The 16,709-nt window shown below is 55.6% G+C and overlaps 6 protein-coding genes across 6 annotated transcripts; 5 read left to right on the top strand and 1 right to left on the bottom strand.

Moving 5' to 3' along the window:
- Positions 1-371: 371 nt before the first annotated feature.
- Positions 372-1,242, top strand: B0T15DRAFT_546660 (ADP-ribosylation factor family-domain-containing protein; the record flags this gene model as incomplete). Its single annotated transcript, XM_062870159.1, has 4 exons — positions 372-528; positions 624-868; positions 949-1,014; positions 1,073-1,242. 4 exons carry the CDS (start codon positions 372-374, stop codon positions 1,157-1,159), a joined length of 555 nt encoding a protein of 184 aa, XP_062725968.1. The 3' UTR covers positions 1,160-1,242.
- A 985-nt stretch (positions 1,243-2,227) lies between these two features.
- B0T15DRAFT_517677 (P-loop containing nucleoside triphosphate hydrolase protein) lies at positions 2,228-5,016 on the bottom strand. The gene has a single exon (XM_062868320.1). The coding sequence runs from the start codon at positions 4,882-4,884 to the stop codon at positions 2,464-2,466; it is 2,421 nt and encodes an 806-aa protein (XP_062725969.1). The 5' UTR covers positions 4,885-5,016; the 3' UTR covers positions 2,228-2,463.
- A 962-nt stretch (positions 5,017-5,978) lies between these two features.
- B0T15DRAFT_28141 (DNA replication complex GINS protein PSF1) lies at positions 5,979-7,089 on the top strand. The gene is made up of 3 exons (XM_062863576.1): positions 5,979-6,229; positions 6,288-6,805; positions 6,859-7,089. Exons 1-3 carry the CDS (start codon positions 6,197-6,199, stop codon positions 6,950-6,952), a joined length of 645 nt encoding a protein of 214 aa, XP_062725970.1. The 5' UTR covers positions 5,979-6,196; the 3' UTR covers positions 6,953-7,089.
- Positions 7,090-8,155: 1,066 nt separating this feature from the next.
- On the top strand, positions 8,156-11,665 carry B0T15DRAFT_488878 (sulfate transporter family-domain-containing protein; the record flags this gene model as incomplete). The annotated part of the gene is made up of 4 exons (XM_062866551.1): positions 8,156-8,381; positions 8,442-9,209; positions 9,263-9,952; positions 10,014-11,665. The coding sequence occupies 4 exons, from the start codon at positions 8,156-8,158 to the stop codon at positions 11,663-11,665; spliced, it is 3,336 nt and encodes a 1,111-aa protein (XP_062725971.1).
- Positions 11,666-12,091: 426 nt separating this feature from the next.
- B0T15DRAFT_488879 (serine-threonine protein kinase 19-domain-containing protein) lies at positions 12,092-13,444 on the top strand (the record flags this gene model as incomplete). Its single annotated transcript, XM_062866552.1, has 1 exon — positions 12,092-13,444. The coding sequence occupies one exon, from the start codon at positions 12,092-12,094 to the stop codon at positions 13,442-13,444; it is 1,353 nt and encodes a 450-aa protein (XP_062725972.1).
- A 1,581-nt stretch (positions 13,445-15,025) lies between these two features.
- Positions 15,026-15,595, top strand: B0T15DRAFT_517684 (uncharacterized protein). Its single transcript, XM_062868321.1, has one exon. It carries the CDS (start codon positions 15,105-15,107, stop codon positions 15,369-15,371), a length of 267 nt encoding a protein of 88 aa, XP_062725973.1. The 5' UTR covers positions 15,026-15,104; the 3' UTR covers positions 15,372-15,595.
- Positions 15,596-16,709: the final 1,114 nt, after the last annotated feature.

The following is a 16,709-nucleotide window of genomic DNA, read 5'->3' on the forward strand; positions in this document are numbered from 1 at the left end:
TCGACCACGTCTTGCGCGGCTCCTGGTCTGAGCCAAGTCGAGCTGTGTCAATCCGTCGCGCTACTGGCCAGCCTGTCGCCTTCCTGCTTCTCGGGTCTGGCGGGCTGGGATGCCTTGACCGTTTCCCTTCAGGGCGCGTGTGCATATCTGTCCTCACTCCTCCGATCAACGCCTCTTCTGCAACTACTAAGCCGTCGGCCCCGACCGCGGTTCCTTTGTGCTGCAGCACCGCGCTCCCTCGGTCGAGAACGAGATCACCATAGCTTGTTGCCCGCCTAGTGCACATTGTCCGCATCTGCTTACACGCGATTCGCCACAGATCGATCAACCTCGTAACCTTCCCCTTATCTCACCCTTCCAACACCGCCAAGATGGGCATAGGAGGATCCAAGGTCTGGAGCTGGCTCTCCCTGCTCATGAAGCAGAAGGAGATGCGCATTTTGATGGTTGGTCTCGATGCTGCCGGAAAGACCACCATTCTCTATAAGCTCAAGCTAGGCGAAGTTGTCACCACCATCCCGACCATTGGTACGCCACTCCCAACATGGCCGGCTTGGATATATGTCCCTGCTTCGCTGTCCCTCGACTCGGATGCGCAGAGGGTACTGACGCGTCTGTCACAGGCTTCAACGTGGAAACCGTCGAGTACCGCAACATCCAATTCACGGTGTGGGATGTTGGTGGTCAGGACAAGATCCGTCCCCTGTGGAGACACTACTTCCAGAACACACAGGGTATCATCTTCGTGGTCGACAGCAACGACCGCGACCGTGTGCCCGAGGCCCGCGAGGAACTGCAGCGCATGCTCAACGAAGATGAGCTGAGGGATGCCCTTCTCCTTGTTTTCGCCAACAAGCAGGATCTGCCTGTGAGTTCCCAAGCTGAGCTGGCTTTTCCTCCCGGCTCTCAACACTTCCGTGTGAAGCATTACTGACAGAACCGCATTAGAATGCTATGAGTGTCGCCGAGATTACAGACAAGCTGGGTCTCCACAGCCTGCGGCAACGCACCTGGGTACGATACCCTGCTCCCATCTCTTTTGCATCCTTGCAAATTACTAACTGCGCCGCAGTACATCCAATCCACCTGCGCCACCTCGGGTGACGGTCTGTTTGAGGGTCTCGACTGGCTCGCCACGGAAATCAAGAAGAACAACTAAAGCGACACTTTTGAGTCGCGAGGCCCAGTTCACCTCGCACCTCGGTCAAGCATGGTTCGATTGTGATATACCATAATCCCGTTAGGCAAACAGTCGACTAGCCCATGAACCCTTTTTTTGCGGTTGGTGCCTGCATCGTGAACGCCGCTCATGAATTGAGATGAAACAAAGCGACGAGGGTGGCCGACTCTCATTCTTGAACTCTGGTCACTTTTCGGAAAGACACGGAGGGGCGCACTGGGTTGGGATCATGTACAATTTGATACATTTGTCAGGAGAGAGACATCAGTTGATTTACTGCTTTCCTCGACCCTAAGAACCCGACCCGTGCTTGGTTCGCTGTGTCTGCCGTTGCTGAGAGGGGCCGGGGCGCGGAAACGAGTTGTTGGCACGGAGGGAGGTGAGCAATATGGAGGAAAGTTGTGAAGCGCTGGGTGCGGGTGAGGGAACGGGGGGATTGGGATGCTGTAGACTCGGTTGCTAATTATCATCAAATTTCGAATCTCTGGTTTCTGTTTTCTGACGCTCTTGGTTTGTTTGAATCCCATCTGGAATGGTTGGTGCCTACCTACCTATACAGGCTTATCGTGTGTGTGGACAGACAACCGGGAAGTGGATGTCGGATTCGCCAGAGGGTACGCCGTAACCAACATTAAACAGTCTATTCGTCCTGTCCTGTGAGCACTGTAGTTTTGCTCCGTAATTCTCCTTCTACCCTACTGGTTTCTGTTTCCATACAAACAGGTTTCCAAAATAGGTAGCTACCTCTGCTTCGCTGTGGGTTCGTTCACAGCCCACCGGGCAGCGAAGTAGGTTGAAAGTGGATGTATTTTTTTTTTTTTATTTCGTAGGTGCTATCTTTGTTTTATTCACTTCCCGATCCGGCAAGATCTAATCAAGGCCGAAGCGTTTGGTTTGTTGTTGGCGAGAGTCAAAGAACCGTGCCTGCGCGATTCTCATCCCAGACAACCCTCGTAGAACCATGCTCATGTTAGTAGGTACCTATTGTACCGTAAGTAGTTGTCGATGACAGCAAAGAACGATACCTAACACACAACTGTGCCATGGCAGGTGTCCAATGTTTTGTAGTATAGTATGCAGTACAGGATGTTAAGTTAGATACAGTCTAATATTGACTACGCTATTCATATACCCCTTCCTTGAATGTGTTCGTGAACCATGGCTTGACTCCTGTCACATGTTTCCTCTATGATGTAGCGGTGATGGTCATGATATATACATACATGTATGATATGATACACTCGTCAATGTTACAAAATAATACATACCTTAACTCATTGCCATCATGACGAAGCTTCAGCTTCCTGCGCAGCGCTATGCTGACTCCGGATGACCAGGCCGCTCTTGTCCTCGTTCATCTCAACAACAGCGGTCTCTCCTGTCCGGAGCTCTCCGCGGATAATCTTATCTGCAAGGCCGTTGCCAATCTGCGTAGTAATCAAACGATTGAGCGGGCGGGCGCCAAACTTCGGGTCATAGCCTCTCTCGGCCAGCCACTGCCGGACGTCGTTAGACACAACAAGTGTGATGCGACGGTCATCCAGGCGTTCCTGGAGCTCCTTGAGGCGGATATCGACGATATCCCTCAATGCCTGGAGGGAGAGGCGCTTGAAGACAATGAAGGAGTCGATTCTGTTGAGGAACTCGGGAGGGTACTGCGACGCGACCACATCCATGACTGCCCTCTTGATATCCGGGTGAATATCGCCATCCTCTGTCTCCTTGTATGGGTGGATAGGATCGGCACCAACGAGGATGTCGGCGCCAAGGTTCGACGTCAAGACAATGATGGTGTTCTTGAAATCGACCTTGTGGCCTTGCGCGTCGGTAAGATAGCCCTCATCCAGGACCTGGAGCAGGAGTGCCGAGATGTCGCGATGCGCCTTCTCGAACTCGTCAAAAAGGAGGACCGCATAGGGCTTCCGCCTCACTGCCTCGGTGAGCTGGCCGGCATCCTCGTAGCCCACGTAGCCGGAGGGAGCGCCAATGAGACGTGAAATTGTGTGCTTCTCCTGAAACTCGCTCATGTCGAAACGAACAACGGCGGATTCTGTGGAGAACAGGAAGCCCGCTAGCTTCTTGCACAGCTCTGTCTTACCGACACCGGTAGGGCCGAGGAAGAAGAACGACGCGAGAGGCCGGTTCTCCCCACTAAGACCGGCTCTCTGCATCCTGACCGCATCGGCAACCGCCTTGAGCGCTTCATCCTGACCGCGCACAGACTCCCGCAGGATATCCTCCATGTGTATCAACCTTTCCGTGTGCCCGCTCGTCAGCTTGGATATCGGAATTCCGGTAATCCTTGAGACAACGTTGGCAATGTCGTCGGCTGTCACCGAGTCGTGGATCAGCGTGCCCTCGCCTTCCGGCTTCTCGCCATCCTTTGGCAGCTTTTGCTCGAGGGCCGGAATGGTGCCGAATCTCAGCTCAGACGCTTTGGCGAAGTTGCCCTCTCTCTGCGCCCGCTCCAGCTCGATCCGGGCCCTGTCGAGCTCGGCTTGGGTCTGCTTGATAGCATCGATCTCGGCCTTTTCTTTCTCCCACTTCTCGTTCAACTCCTGCACCTCCTCCTGGCACTTCTTCAGATCGGCCTCGAGCTTCTCCCTCCGCTCTTTGCTTGCAATATCCTTCTCTTTCCGCAAACTCTCGAGCTCAATCTGGATCGTCATGATCCTCTGGTCGAGGCGTTGGATATCTTCGGGTTTGCTCTCTTGCTGGAGTCGCAGCGAGCTAGCCGCTTCGTCCATCAAGTCGATTGCTTTATCGGGGAGGAAGCGGTCGGTGATGTAACGGTTTGAATAGGTCGCGGCGGCGACAAGAGCTCCATCGGTGATACGTACACCGTGGTGGACCTCGTATTTGTCCTTGATACCGCGAAGAATGCTAATGGTATCTTGTACGGTGGGCTCGCCGACGAGAATGGGCTGAAACCTCCGGGCCAGCGCGACATCCTTTTCGATCTGGCGGTATTCGGCGAGAGTGGTGGCGCCGCAGCATTGTAGTTCGCCTCGGGAAAGCGCAGGCTTCAAAAGATTCGATGCGTCAATGGAACCCTCCGCCTTTCCCAAGCCTAGGAGTGTATGGAGCTCGTCGATGAACAGGATGACCTCGCCGTTCGCTTGCTGGACTTCGCTCAGCACCTTCTTCAGTCGCTCTTCGAAGTCGCCCCGAAATTTGGCGCCAGCAATCAGAGAGCCGAGATCCAGCGATATGACCCTCTTGTTCTTGATACTCTCCGGGACGGCCCCGCGCACGATCTCCTGAGCCAACCCTTCGAGCACCGCGGTCTTGCCGACACCGGCGCTGCCGATGAGAACCGGGTTGTTTTTCGTTCTGCGCGACAGGATCTGTATTGTTCGCTGGATCTCGGCCGACCTGCCAATGACGGGATCCAGTTTGCCTGCCTTTGCTTTCGCTGTCAGGTCAATTCCGTATTGCTCCAACGCTGGCTTCTCCGGTTCACCCCCGAGGTTCATGCGATGGGTGCCGCCAGGCGGGTGTGGTCGGCCGTTCGAATAGAACCGAGTTGCGACGGTGGGAGATAGGTGCAAAGCGTCAGTCAGCGTCACTAGCCGTGGGAACGTTGCGCCGCTAACTCGGGGGAACTGGCGAAGCTGCAGTGCGCCCCTCGAGGCGGCTGCGAGCCGTCGAGAGGCTGTGGATACGAGCTGTGGTCTTGTTTGCATGGTTGCGCACTTGAACATGTCCACTTATATGAGAAAAGACGGTCACATCGACGGGTATCCACCGATGTAGCTCGGCATCACACAGGATTTAAAGCTTCAGGGTCGTGGCGAGCTCATAACACCTCCTGGTGTAGAGAATGGAGAGACCCGAAGCTTGCAGCAAGCTCTCGCAGTTTCCAAAAGACCCACCAACTTTCTTTATCTTATCGGAGGCAGCTCACAGCTAGAGTGGGTCAGCGTCCGTGCGCTTTATTGACTTTTTAAACAACATTTTCAACAATCACCTGCAATCTTCCTCCTTCACATTCTTCTTGTCGAGCCACAACGTTCAGTTGCACGTTGCGGCCTTCACCCGACGGTGGACTTCATATGCTCTGGATACCTGCCCGTGGTCTATGTGAAACACGGCAGTGTATCTTCAAGCTGGTATGTGCTTTCCCGTATTGCTATGATATCTCTTCCAGCTTCATTCTTCCCTGATGATCCATATTGGTCCGTGTTACCAAGCAGCCTCAAGACATGCAGATGACGACAAAACCGAGCATTGACATGCGTTTCTGACCCTATGTTTCTGGACACTGGCATGGTTTGAGCAGTGCTATAGACTTCGGCTAACTCTGTCTGTCCATAGTGTCCAATCCTAATTTTGACAGTTGTCCCGCTGGACTAGCACTGTTGTGTTTGTTGTCTCTCGTCAGATAGAGTTTAGCTAGGCCGATTTCCAGGCGGGAACTTGTATTATTGTGTAGAGCATTTCGCCAAGACAGATGGAAGAGTTTAACCCTACCCGTCGCATTTTGGCCTCCTTTGTTAGACTCGACGAAACCCTGTTTAGTTGATCGGATACTTGAAATACAGCAGATGAATACTGCCGCATAGGCCGGTGAGTGTGCTTTTTGACTTGTAACTGAGACGTGTGTGTAAGTGTAACCGGCAGAACCCTGTCTCGGGTAGGTAATTATGAGACTTTCCTACCTCGAGTTATGAGCATTGGACACGGCTGCAGCCTTATTGAAGCTGGATTATTATGAGACTGCTCCTAGGTGTTATCGAAAAATACGTATAAGGCTTGGTTATTATAGACACCTAACCTGAAGCTTTCCGCTCTGTGGCAGCACAATGTGTATTGAGGTCGACTGTGTAGATTGGTGGGGACACAATGCCGCCCAATCGCGTCAGCTGCAGTTGATGCCTTTTGGGAAACTTCACGCGCCTCACAACTTCACCCTTACCCCCAACCCTTTGAAAGCCGGATCGCTGAGCCCAGGCACGTTGATGTTTGAAAACTACTACATACCATATCTGATAAGACAAACGGTACTTTGTCAAGATGCCCATATACGGAGACCTAGGTAATAAGCTGGTCTGTCGCGGTCTCACTCCAGAGATTCTCATTACCGGTGCTGACAAAGGTAACCCAGGTCCAACACGCAAAGCGGACACAAAACCTAGCGCACTTGCCGCCGTATCAGACCGAGCTGGTTCGTGCCGTAACTCGCGAGGTGCGGGAGTTGCACAAAGACGTGACCAGCTTGCTTGAGCCATTCCAAGGATCATTCGACCCATCAGCAGACCAGGCCACGGCGTGCACCCTGCTGGTCAACCACCTTTCCATGCGCAGGAACAAGCGCTGCCTACTTGCCTACCATCGAACACGTACCGACAAGCTAGAGGAGCTGGTTTGGAATGGAGCCGACCCTCTCGACCTTGCGGGACCGCAAGCAGGCGCTGCGAACGGTGCAGCCGCCGCCGGTGCCGGCCCAAGCAACAGTCTGAGCCCGCAGGAAGAGGACTATTTCCGGCAGTACGGAGACCTACTGGCTGCGTATAAGGGGCAGTGGACAGACATTGACCTGACGGGGAGCCTCGACCCCCCAAGAGACCTGTTCATCGACGTGCGCGTCTTGAAGGACGCCGGAGAGATCCAAACTGAATATGGGTAAGCTGCGGAGGGTTCCGTGTGGATGATGCAAGGCTGATTTAGACTTGCAGTGCTATCAACTTGACGAAAAACAGTCAATTCTATGTCCGACAGGGAGACGTAGAACGCTTGATTGCCCAGGGCTACCTCCAAAAGCTTGGATGAACGTCCGTCTCAGTGGAATACCGGATTTCTACGGCAACCCCACGCATCGAACATTCGACAAAAGTATGAATCGCATTTGCTTGTGCAGCCTCGGAGCATGCACCACAAACGCCTCGTGATAGCATTGCTCCTAGGTTGCAGAGTGTAGGGCATATCAACAACTTGAACCCTAAGATGTGGCATCCGTCCGCTGCTGCGACTCGCAACCTGTCACGCGGCTTCTGCCGGCTTGGTTGATATTCACGCGACCAATCTGTACGACCCACGACGAGCATGGTCCGGAAGCTTCAACGTGCATACCGCTCACATGCAGTGCTACGCCTTTCGACCATTGAAAGACGTCTCACAGTGGGATACACAGTATCCATCTTGTATCCAAGCAGAGGGCGAGTTATTTGCGAGACAACTCACGAGGAGATGTCGAATCGACATTAGTACCTAGACTCTCATTGTGAAGAAGGCAATGGGAGGAATTGGATCTCATCTGAGGCTATGCTAAAATTTAGCACGCCGGAAGCAATACTTCGTATTATACAATACCTTACAGGCAGTACCATCTATTCAAGCATACAGTGGGTTCTCTTGTCTCACCATCAATTCGCACTGTCATTGCATCATTCCCACAGCATCTCCTGAGCTTCTGCCCCACCATCCCGCGCACGGCCAATGTTCGAGGCCTTGGATCGCTTCCAGATTGAGAGCTTGCTGCTACCTTCAGAGCTGGACAATGGGACAACGTCGACGCAGACAGCCTGGAGTTGGGCAATACTTACGGCATGCGTTGGGAGATGCTAGTTTATTTAGGTCCAAACTTGCCGGTTGCGATCAAGCGGACCTGGGCCCACTCGACTTGAAAATACCTACCTAACCTTGCTCCTTATCCATATCGCGGTTTATAATGGCAGCCTGTTATCTCTCGCCTTTGCGCACCGCACGACAACTTGGAGCTCGATGAGAATTGAACGGCTGTCTCTCACCTCCTACAGGAAATCGAGATAATTTTGCTGCCCCGTAAACACTAACTTGGGCCGGGTGTCCGGTTCCATGCTCTTTCCTCCGGCTCGGGCATTGCGCTATACTCTTGCACCTTCTCGCCATTCCAGGGAGCTGTGTCGTTTGGCCTGCGGAACGTGATGCGCAGCCATTGACTGGCCCACTCAACACGGCACCTTGAGCAGCTTCCCGTTCTGCGGGTCTGGCACAATGTCGTCCCCGACTCTTGGCTCACCCTCCGGGGCGATGAGGCGGCCGTCAGTGTCCTCTCAGGGCTCTCACTCGCACCACGAAGCTCAGCCTGCAGCTTCAAGCCATCTCCAATGCCGACCCAATCCCAGCAACGATGCAAGGCAACTCTCGTCATCCGTGGGCTCTGTGAGCCACCGCGAGCCCATAAGGTCCTTTATCCATGGTTCCGTCAGGGGACACTTAGGTGAGTGTGCCATGACGAACTATCGATGCACCGAACAGCTAATCTAATCCACTCGACCAGCACCGCTCGACAGTGCACAGGAGGCGCGCTCCGTCCGCGAGGACACGGCGGAGCTCGCCAACTACTTCCTTTCTGACAAGAAGGACGGCAAAGGCACCCAATTCTTTCGCCGAGCACGGTCTATTTCTTCCTCCCAAGCAATACGTCGCACTCCTGAACTGGCAGGCCACGACGCGGGCATTGCGAAGCCATCCCGAACCATAGGCGAGGTGACGGAGCCTCCTTCCCCGTCAGAAGGGCACGCAGAACGTCCAGCCGACGGCCGCTCGATGCTCACCACGATGTTTAGGGGATCGCCGCAAGACGCGGGCCATAGTTATGCGCTAATGGAGGATCAGGGGCCCGAGGATGGCAGTCCAGTCGTGGATGGCGAAGGCGACGGTCAGGAAACCCGATCCGGAGCGCCAACCATTCAAGCACGGCCTGCGTCGGCGCGCCGCGATAGTGCCCAGGACGCAAGCGAAGTGTCACCGTTGCTGGCCACGAGCTCTCGAGAAAGTCCACAAGGCTACGGAATCCATCAGGAAAGCGGCCGTGGCGCTGACTTGGAGGGCCAAAAGCAACCACATCGGAGGAAGTGGTTTGCCAGGACCGCCGATTTTGTCCGGAATACCGGGGCTCGGGTGGCAACCAATCTCTCCATAGTTGGTCATCCAAAGCGCTGGGATCGTCGCGCCATCTGGCAGAATGCGATGGTTGCCCCAGTAGCTTGTCTACCCGCCGTCATTGTCGGTCTGCTTCTCAACATCCTAGACGCATTATCATACGGTGAGTATGACCTAGGATACCACTTGGCTTACTCACATGCTGACGAGGCGCAGGCATGATTCTGTTTCCCCTAGGGAGCCCTATATTTGAGAGCCTAGGCTCGGCCGGGATCTCCATGTTCTACGTCAGCTGCATCGTTTCCCAGCTGATCTTCTCCTCGGGGAGCATCTTCAGGGGCGGAGTTGGCTCCGAGCTGATCGAAGTTGTCCCCTTTTTTCACAACATGGCTGCTACCATCACCGATATTGTCGGAGAGGACAAGCCCGATGCGGTCATTGCTACGACCATCACCTCATACGCGCTGAGTTCTATGCTCACGGGCGCCGTCTTCTATCTGATGGGCAAGTTCAGGTTCGGTTATCTCGTCGGCTTCATCCCGCGGCACATCTTGATCGGCTGTATCGGGGGTGTCGGGTGGTTCCTAATCGCCACGGGGTTTGAAGTGACAGCACGGATAGACGGGAATCTCAATTATGACCTCGATACGCTCAAGAAGCTCATGCAAGCGGACACGGTACCGCTTTGGATGATCCCCCTTATTCTAGCCGTCATCCTCTTTTACGGCCAGTCCAGGATTGCGTCGAAATATTTCTTGCCCTTGTACATTCTCGCCATCCCCGCAGTCTTCTACGCTTCCGCCGCTGTCGGAGATGTGTTGGATCCGGACAGACTGAGAGGCGGGGGCTGGATTTTCGACGGCCCGCCTGCTGGAGAGCCGTGGTGGTACTTCTATACTCTCTACAGTACGATCTCCCTTCTCTACTTCCTTGAACAGCAAAGTCTTAGAAACTGACGCTGTTGCAGAATTCAACCAGGTGCACTGGAGCGCCATCGTACAGTGTATCCCGGCTATGCTTGCGCTCACCTTCTTTGGTATCCTGCACGTTCCCATCAACGTGCCCGCGCTGGCTCTGAACACGGGCGAGGACCATGCGAATCTCGACCACGAGCTCAAGCTGCACGGATACTCGAATTTCTTCTCGGGTGTGGCAGGCAGTATCCAGAACTACCTCGTCTATTCCAACAGCCTATTCTTCATGCGCTCGGGCGGTAACACCCGACTGGCCGGGTTTGAACTGGCAGTGTTCACCTTTCTGGTGATGCTGGTCGGTCCTTCGCTGATCGGCTTCATCCCCGTCATGATGGTCGGTGTCTTGATCTTCGACCTGGGCTTCGAGCTGCTCCTGGAGGCTGTGTGGCAGCCGAGGAAGAAACTGAAGCCGGTGGAGTACTTCACCGTAATAGCGATAGTGCTCGTCATGGGCACTTACGACTTCGTGGTTGGAATTGGCGTGGGCATTCTGTTGGCGTTTGCGTCGCTGACCTTCCAGACGTCGAGGGTGTCGGCCATCCGAGCCAGCTATTCCGGTGATGTGGTAGGTTCGACCGTACGGCGAAACCCGACCCAGCAGCACTACCTCAGGCAAGTTGGCTGCCAGATCAGCATCATCAAGCTGTCGGGGTATCTGTTCTTCGGGACCATCGTCGGCGTGGAAGATCGGATCCGGGCACTCGTTGCCGACGAGGAATTCGCCAAACATCCCATTAAGTTCCTGATCCTCGACCTGTGGCTCGTCTCGGGCATCGACTACTCGGCGGCTGAAGTTTTCAATACCATCAGCCGCTTGCTCGACGGGAAGGACGTGGAACTTGTCATCAGCGGCGTTGACCCGGCACGCGGTCTGGGACGGAACCTAAGGGCCGTCGGCCTTGGTGAGGATGGCATCGAAGTCAAGCTCCTGCCCGAGCTCAACTCGGCGCTCGAGTACTGCGAGAACGAACTGCTCAAGACGCTATACGCCAACCGAGAAGGGTCCCCTGACGCGCGTACCGCCCCGACGGCCAACTTGGATGTGCCGGACCAACCGGCGACCGCCAAATCACCGGATATGCTCGGGTCCTCGCCCCGACGCGCGCAGCTCCGTGAAGCGGCCCGCGTGTCTCTGGGACACGTGGAATCGAAGCGGCCGACGCGCTGGCGGAACTTTAACGAGCCGCTTCGCCTGATGCTCCAGATCTTCCGCGACGTGAGCGACAAGAATGAGGACTTCTGGTTCCGCGCCGTGCGATACTTCCGGCGGGCCGAGTACGCGGCGGGGACGGTCCTGTTCCGCCGCGGCGAGCGCGCCGAGAACTTCTACCTGATCGAGACGGGCATCTTGCGGGCCGAGTACGACCTGCCGCAGGGCTGGCTGTTCGAGAGCATAATGGCCGGCACAACGTGCGGCGAGCTGCCCTTCTTCTCCGAGACGCCCCGGACGGCGACGTGCGTGGTGGAGCGGGATTGCGTCGTGTGGCTGATGGATCTGGAGAACTGGACCAGGCTGCAGAAGGAGGAGCCGGACGTCGCACAGGAGCTGTTGAGGATCTCGCTGAAGCTTACCAGCGAGAGAATGGGCGTCATGATCAGGCACACCAATACCCTTGATCCTCCGCAGTCGTCGTCCAAACCCTGAATGGTTTGTTCAAGGGGTGCCTAATACAAATACAAACAAGAAGCTGTCAACAAGCTAGCGCCAGGAGAGGAGGGTTGGGAGCGCTCGTTTAGCACTGAAGTAGTAACGCCTTGTGGTGGTGCACTGTTGTATATGAATTTGATGCATAAAAACGATAATAGGTCGTGTAGTATAATTTGAACTGCAGCACGTAACATTGCAGAACATTCTTGACTCATTCCACATACTTCCCTAATAACTGGTAATCGTTCTGGAGCGGTTCGTTACACTTTGCCACAATCCAGGCACCAAAGGGCCGTGTCGTTCTCCAATGGACAGGACAAAACGAACCCCACTAACTCTCGAACACCTCCAGGCACGAGCAGTTCATCACCCAAACCCAACAAACTTCCTTCTTCATCCACACCTACCTTATGCACTACCGTCATGACTCAGAGTCCAAGTCTACGCTCCATCCTCGGTGGTTCCCGCGTCAAGAAACGAACCTCTTCCGCTAATAAGCGCTCCTCATCCTCATGGACTTCCACACTCGCCCAGACCAAGCCCGGCGCGGCGCCTTCAAAACTACTAGTACCACCACAATCCCCTATTGATCCCGGCCATGGCCGATCATCAGAAGAGAACCCCGGTCCCTCCCCTCCGCCTGCCCTTCTCCCCTCAGCAGCAACCAACAGCAACCCAACCTCATCATCATCATCATCATCAACGCCCCTTCCCTCCAGCAGGAACCCTACCCTCCAAATCCACCAGCACATCCTCGACAGCATGTTCGACCCCTTCCCGCCCAACCTCGCAGGCCTGGGCTCAGCGCGCATCGCGGCCGCCGCCCGCTTCCGCGCCGCCTTCCCGCCCCTCGTGTCGGTCGCGCACCTGCAGGCTCAGCTCCTCCTCCTCCTCCCCCTCGCCACCACCACGACGCCGGGCGCGCCGCCCTCGCCCTCGCCCTCGCCCGCGGCGGCCGAGCGCGCCATGGCTGCGCTGGTGCGTGCCGGACTGGCGAGGAAGATCGTCATCCCAACGCTGAGGAGGGTGGGTGGTAGGGCTGGGGAGTTGTTTATCTCGAGCGAGGCTCTGGGCAGGATGGTTGAGGGGGCGGCGGGGTTGGGTGCGGAGGTCAAGGAGATATTTGGGCGCTGGTTGAGGGATCACCCTGCTGCGGTGAGGATCTCCCGGGGGGAGCTCGGGGGGGTTGTTGGGTTGGGGGCTGGTGAAGTGGATGCGCTGGTTAGAGCCGGGTTCTTGACTGCTGGTCATGAGCAGGGCAGTGGTGGAGGAGGGAAGGGGTTGTATGCCCGGCCGGAGGAGAGGTATGCCATGATCAGCCTGGAGGCGGTCGCGCGCGCGGCGGCGGGGTCGGTTGCCGCCGTGGGCGGGGAGCGCGTCTTACATGCCGCCGGCGGGACGGGGGCGCGGAGTATGGGAGGGTCCGGCGCGGTGGCTGGGGAGTTCAGCGTTGCTGTGCCTGGGAGCGGGGTGTTTCTCAAGCTGGCGTCGGCGGCAGTCGAGCACCTTGCGGAACTGCTCCATAAGACGCAGCACCGGGAGATGTCGGAGTCGGATCTCCGCGAGAAGTGGGATGGGGGCGTCGTTGGCAGCAGCGATGCCACTCTGGCAAAGAAGGCGCGCGGAGAGTTCGCCGGAGTCATGCCCGGAAGGACGAAGAAGTGGAAGCAGTTCCACGGGCTGGCCTTCGGCTGGGTGCTGCAGGAAGCCGTGGGCGCTGGCCTGGTCGAGGTTTTTGATACGCGCAGTGTCGGACGGGGCGTGCGCTTGGTCTAAGCATGTGGCCCCGGCTGTCGGGCTGGATCTGATACAAATCCCGAGCCCAGACTGCAGGCACTGACTAGGTCCAGGTAGCCAGCTCACACAGAAGAAGCATAGAAAGTTCAACCACGGGGAACCCTGCGTTATACCTACGGCAGACTGTAGGTTCTGCGCAAGAGGGGGTAACGTTAAAGCTTCAGAACCTGAAACGCAACAGAGCGTGTTACAGAGTGGCCTGTTTGTTTAGATATCCCGGATAGCAACATAGTTATACTGTAGACCCTCATTCCAACCACTGCAGACTTGGTTCTGAAACATGAATAGAAACGGATTATTATATGGGATAAAGGCATTCTTGTGGCCTTGAACTCGTCAGAAGCTCTCCTGGGCTGTAGGAGTCGGCCCTGGTTCAACTAGACTCTACATAACTAGGGACCCTAAGTACCTAAGTATCTTACCTTACTCCCTTCAACCACTGGCACGCATCCCCTGCAGCATGCATGCATGACGTTTAAGCCGGAGAGAGCCATTAACGTCTGACTCCTCACGCTTCGGCTGTTTGTGCCATGTAAACCCGAGCTTCTCAGAGGGCTAAGTGTCTCAATAGCGGCTGATTGAAGACCCGTCCACCCGGCCAGGCGAGAATATCGAAGCCCACCGGATATCCAAGCATTCCACGCATATGCCGCGATAAATACCTAATCAGAGTCGGCTGGTTTTATGATTTAAGCGCGTGCGTTGATATGTCGATCGTCGCTCTTAGTACTAAGTATACTGTATGTATACAGAGTTAGGGCACAACGTGGGCCGAGGCGGATACGGCACCTTTACACTGTAACTAGTGCACCAAGGTACCATTAGTTATGGGTTTGCGCGCTTGTTGAGGTTGGAGTGTGTGTTGATCAATTTGATGAAGTTGCATTTCAGATCCTCAGCTGCTGCGAGTGACGGCAAGGCATGGAACCCTGGGCCTGCACACGAGGTTGTTCTGCAGCCTGCAGCTCATGCAGGCACCAATTGGGCCCCCCTGCTCGGTGTGCTCACCGACGAATTCGGCGATCAGTGGAATTGTCCCCCCAAACCCTCTCCAGTGGCTTTCTCTTGTCTTGTCAGACCTGTGGCACCGAGTGAGTTAGCAGATTTCTCAGATCCGGTCCGAGCCTCGGCCAAAGCAGGCGGTTTCACGAGCGAGATAGCCCGCTTTTCAACTGTTGTGTAATGACCACCCCACGTTGTCTCTGAGCCTGTTTCTACATACAGCGGCTCGCCCCACGGTTTCCTAGGGCGCCCGGGGCTGAGTTCCCGTAGGGCCGGCCTCAGATACATACCTTACATACTAGTACTTTCCAGGTTACATACAGCCGAATTACCGATGTCTTCGAGCGGGACGTTTTACCACAGAAGTACCATACGCTATTTCGGCGTCTCAACGACCTGCACAGGAATGGAATGTGTACCAGTACACGACACGAGGAAAGGACTGCGGCACGTCTTTTACACGCGACTGCCAGCAGCCCTCAATGCCCCACGCCCCACCATACCCGACATTCATCCAGGAACCAATGCAACGCTCATCAAGAGGTGTGCGATGTGATGGGCAGTCAAAAGCTGATCCTTCCGCGCCGCCTGTGTGCCTAGCTAGTGTCGAGCTGCAAACCCGACTGGTCGCGGAGCGATGCTGTCCAGATGTAGGTACTGTGTACTGCCCTTATTGCGCCCAGGTCTTTTAGTCCTTGCCTTGCTGTGCTTGTCGACCTTGGTCACTTCCATTGTAAATGTATGTGCTTGTACGGATTACACCTTCATCAACCGGCAGAGTATCGCGCGTGGGGTGAGCCCAATTCGCAATTCTCACAAGCTCCCGTCCCGGCAATCCAACACTAACAAGATTGCATGCCGACCCCTTGGCGTGGCTCATGCAGACATAGCAAACCTGTCTTAACCAGAAACGGCTTGGTCCGGCCGGGGTTGCGCTAGCAGGGATCAGCAGGGGCCACTTGATGATCTGTTGAAATTGCTTCTTGACGAGATGAACCAATGGCTCGAGTCGTCCGAACCAGGGACTTGAGGGCTCCACAGTGCCATGGGCAGCGAATTTTGGAGAGGAAACCAGGGGTCAGACAGAAGAAGCGCTCCCCGGGAGACGGGACATCCCAATGAGAAAGGGGAAAAGGGAAGATCTGCCCACTCATTCCTCCCTCTCGAAACGCACCTTGTCGTCTCCGACTCAGCAACCACCGGCTGGTGAGAGTACTATTTTCGGTTCGATCGAGGGAGAGAACGGACGGACTGTGTCACGACCTACCCTCATCCGCACCTATTCGCACAATTGCAGTGCGTCTTCCACAGCCGTTGATTACGGCACGCCATAGGTACACCTCGAGCTTCGGGCTTCTGGCGACTCGCGACGCTCTCTTGCTGGTAATCGATCGGCTCTGCATCCACCGCCGCACGTTCGTCCATAACCCCGCTGCGTTCTTCGCCAGCATCCCGCTTACCGACCAGCAGTGTCTTGTGTGTCCCGGCCGTTCACTCGTTTTCGAGTCCCCTTAAGTTCAGCAGGGTTGCGTTGGGCGCGATCCCTTTTGTTCAGCATCCCTGCCATCATTTGCTGGAGATCTTGACGCCAGGGCCGGACCTCACGCTGGCTCGGGCGCCTATTGTTTCTCGGCCACTTTGACATCGTGGAATTCTGTCCGATCTTGGTATCCCTTCTCTGTTTCACTTGACACAACTCGACTTACTACCCTGCGCTCGGGCCAATTCTGGGCCAGTTCGGTGCCGCAGGCGTCAACGCGGAGGTCGAGTTATCGGGTCCCCCTCCCCCCCGACAAGACGACAGCCCGGCCATCCTTCTTTCCCCACTTGTTTTTGCAACTCGAGTTCTCCGCAGTCGTGCCCCCGAGCTGCCTTCGGGACTCGTTCCGAACGCCGTGACCCACGCCACAACCTGGGCTTCCATCCTTGCCTCAGAAACGGATTGCAGCACCTGCTCCACGCTCGCTAAACACCACCGTCGTTCATTCAAAGCTTGGTCGCTTCTGGTGTTCTTCAATTTTTGATTCAGCCGAGATCTGCTTGCTTGACCTGCTCCGGAGTGCAGGCACACGATAACGCAACCCAATCGGCGGGCGCAGTGTCTCGCATTATTCTGCCATACGCAAAAACAACAACGAACCAAAACACGGAGAAATTGGTACGGGGCTGGTGTTCTGGTAGCGTATTCCCACATGCCACTGACCGAACAACTCCAGACAACCGTCCGTCGCTTATGCGAGTT

Source organism: Chaetomium strumarium (genome assembly GCF_033439665.1).
Source record: "Chaetomium strumarium strain CBS 333.67 chromosome Unknown B0T15scaffold_1, whole genome shotgun sequence".
Taxonomy (NCBI): domain Eukaryota; kingdom Fungi; phylum Ascomycota; class Sordariomycetes; order Sordariales; family Chaetomiaceae; genus Chaetomium; species Chaetomium strumarium.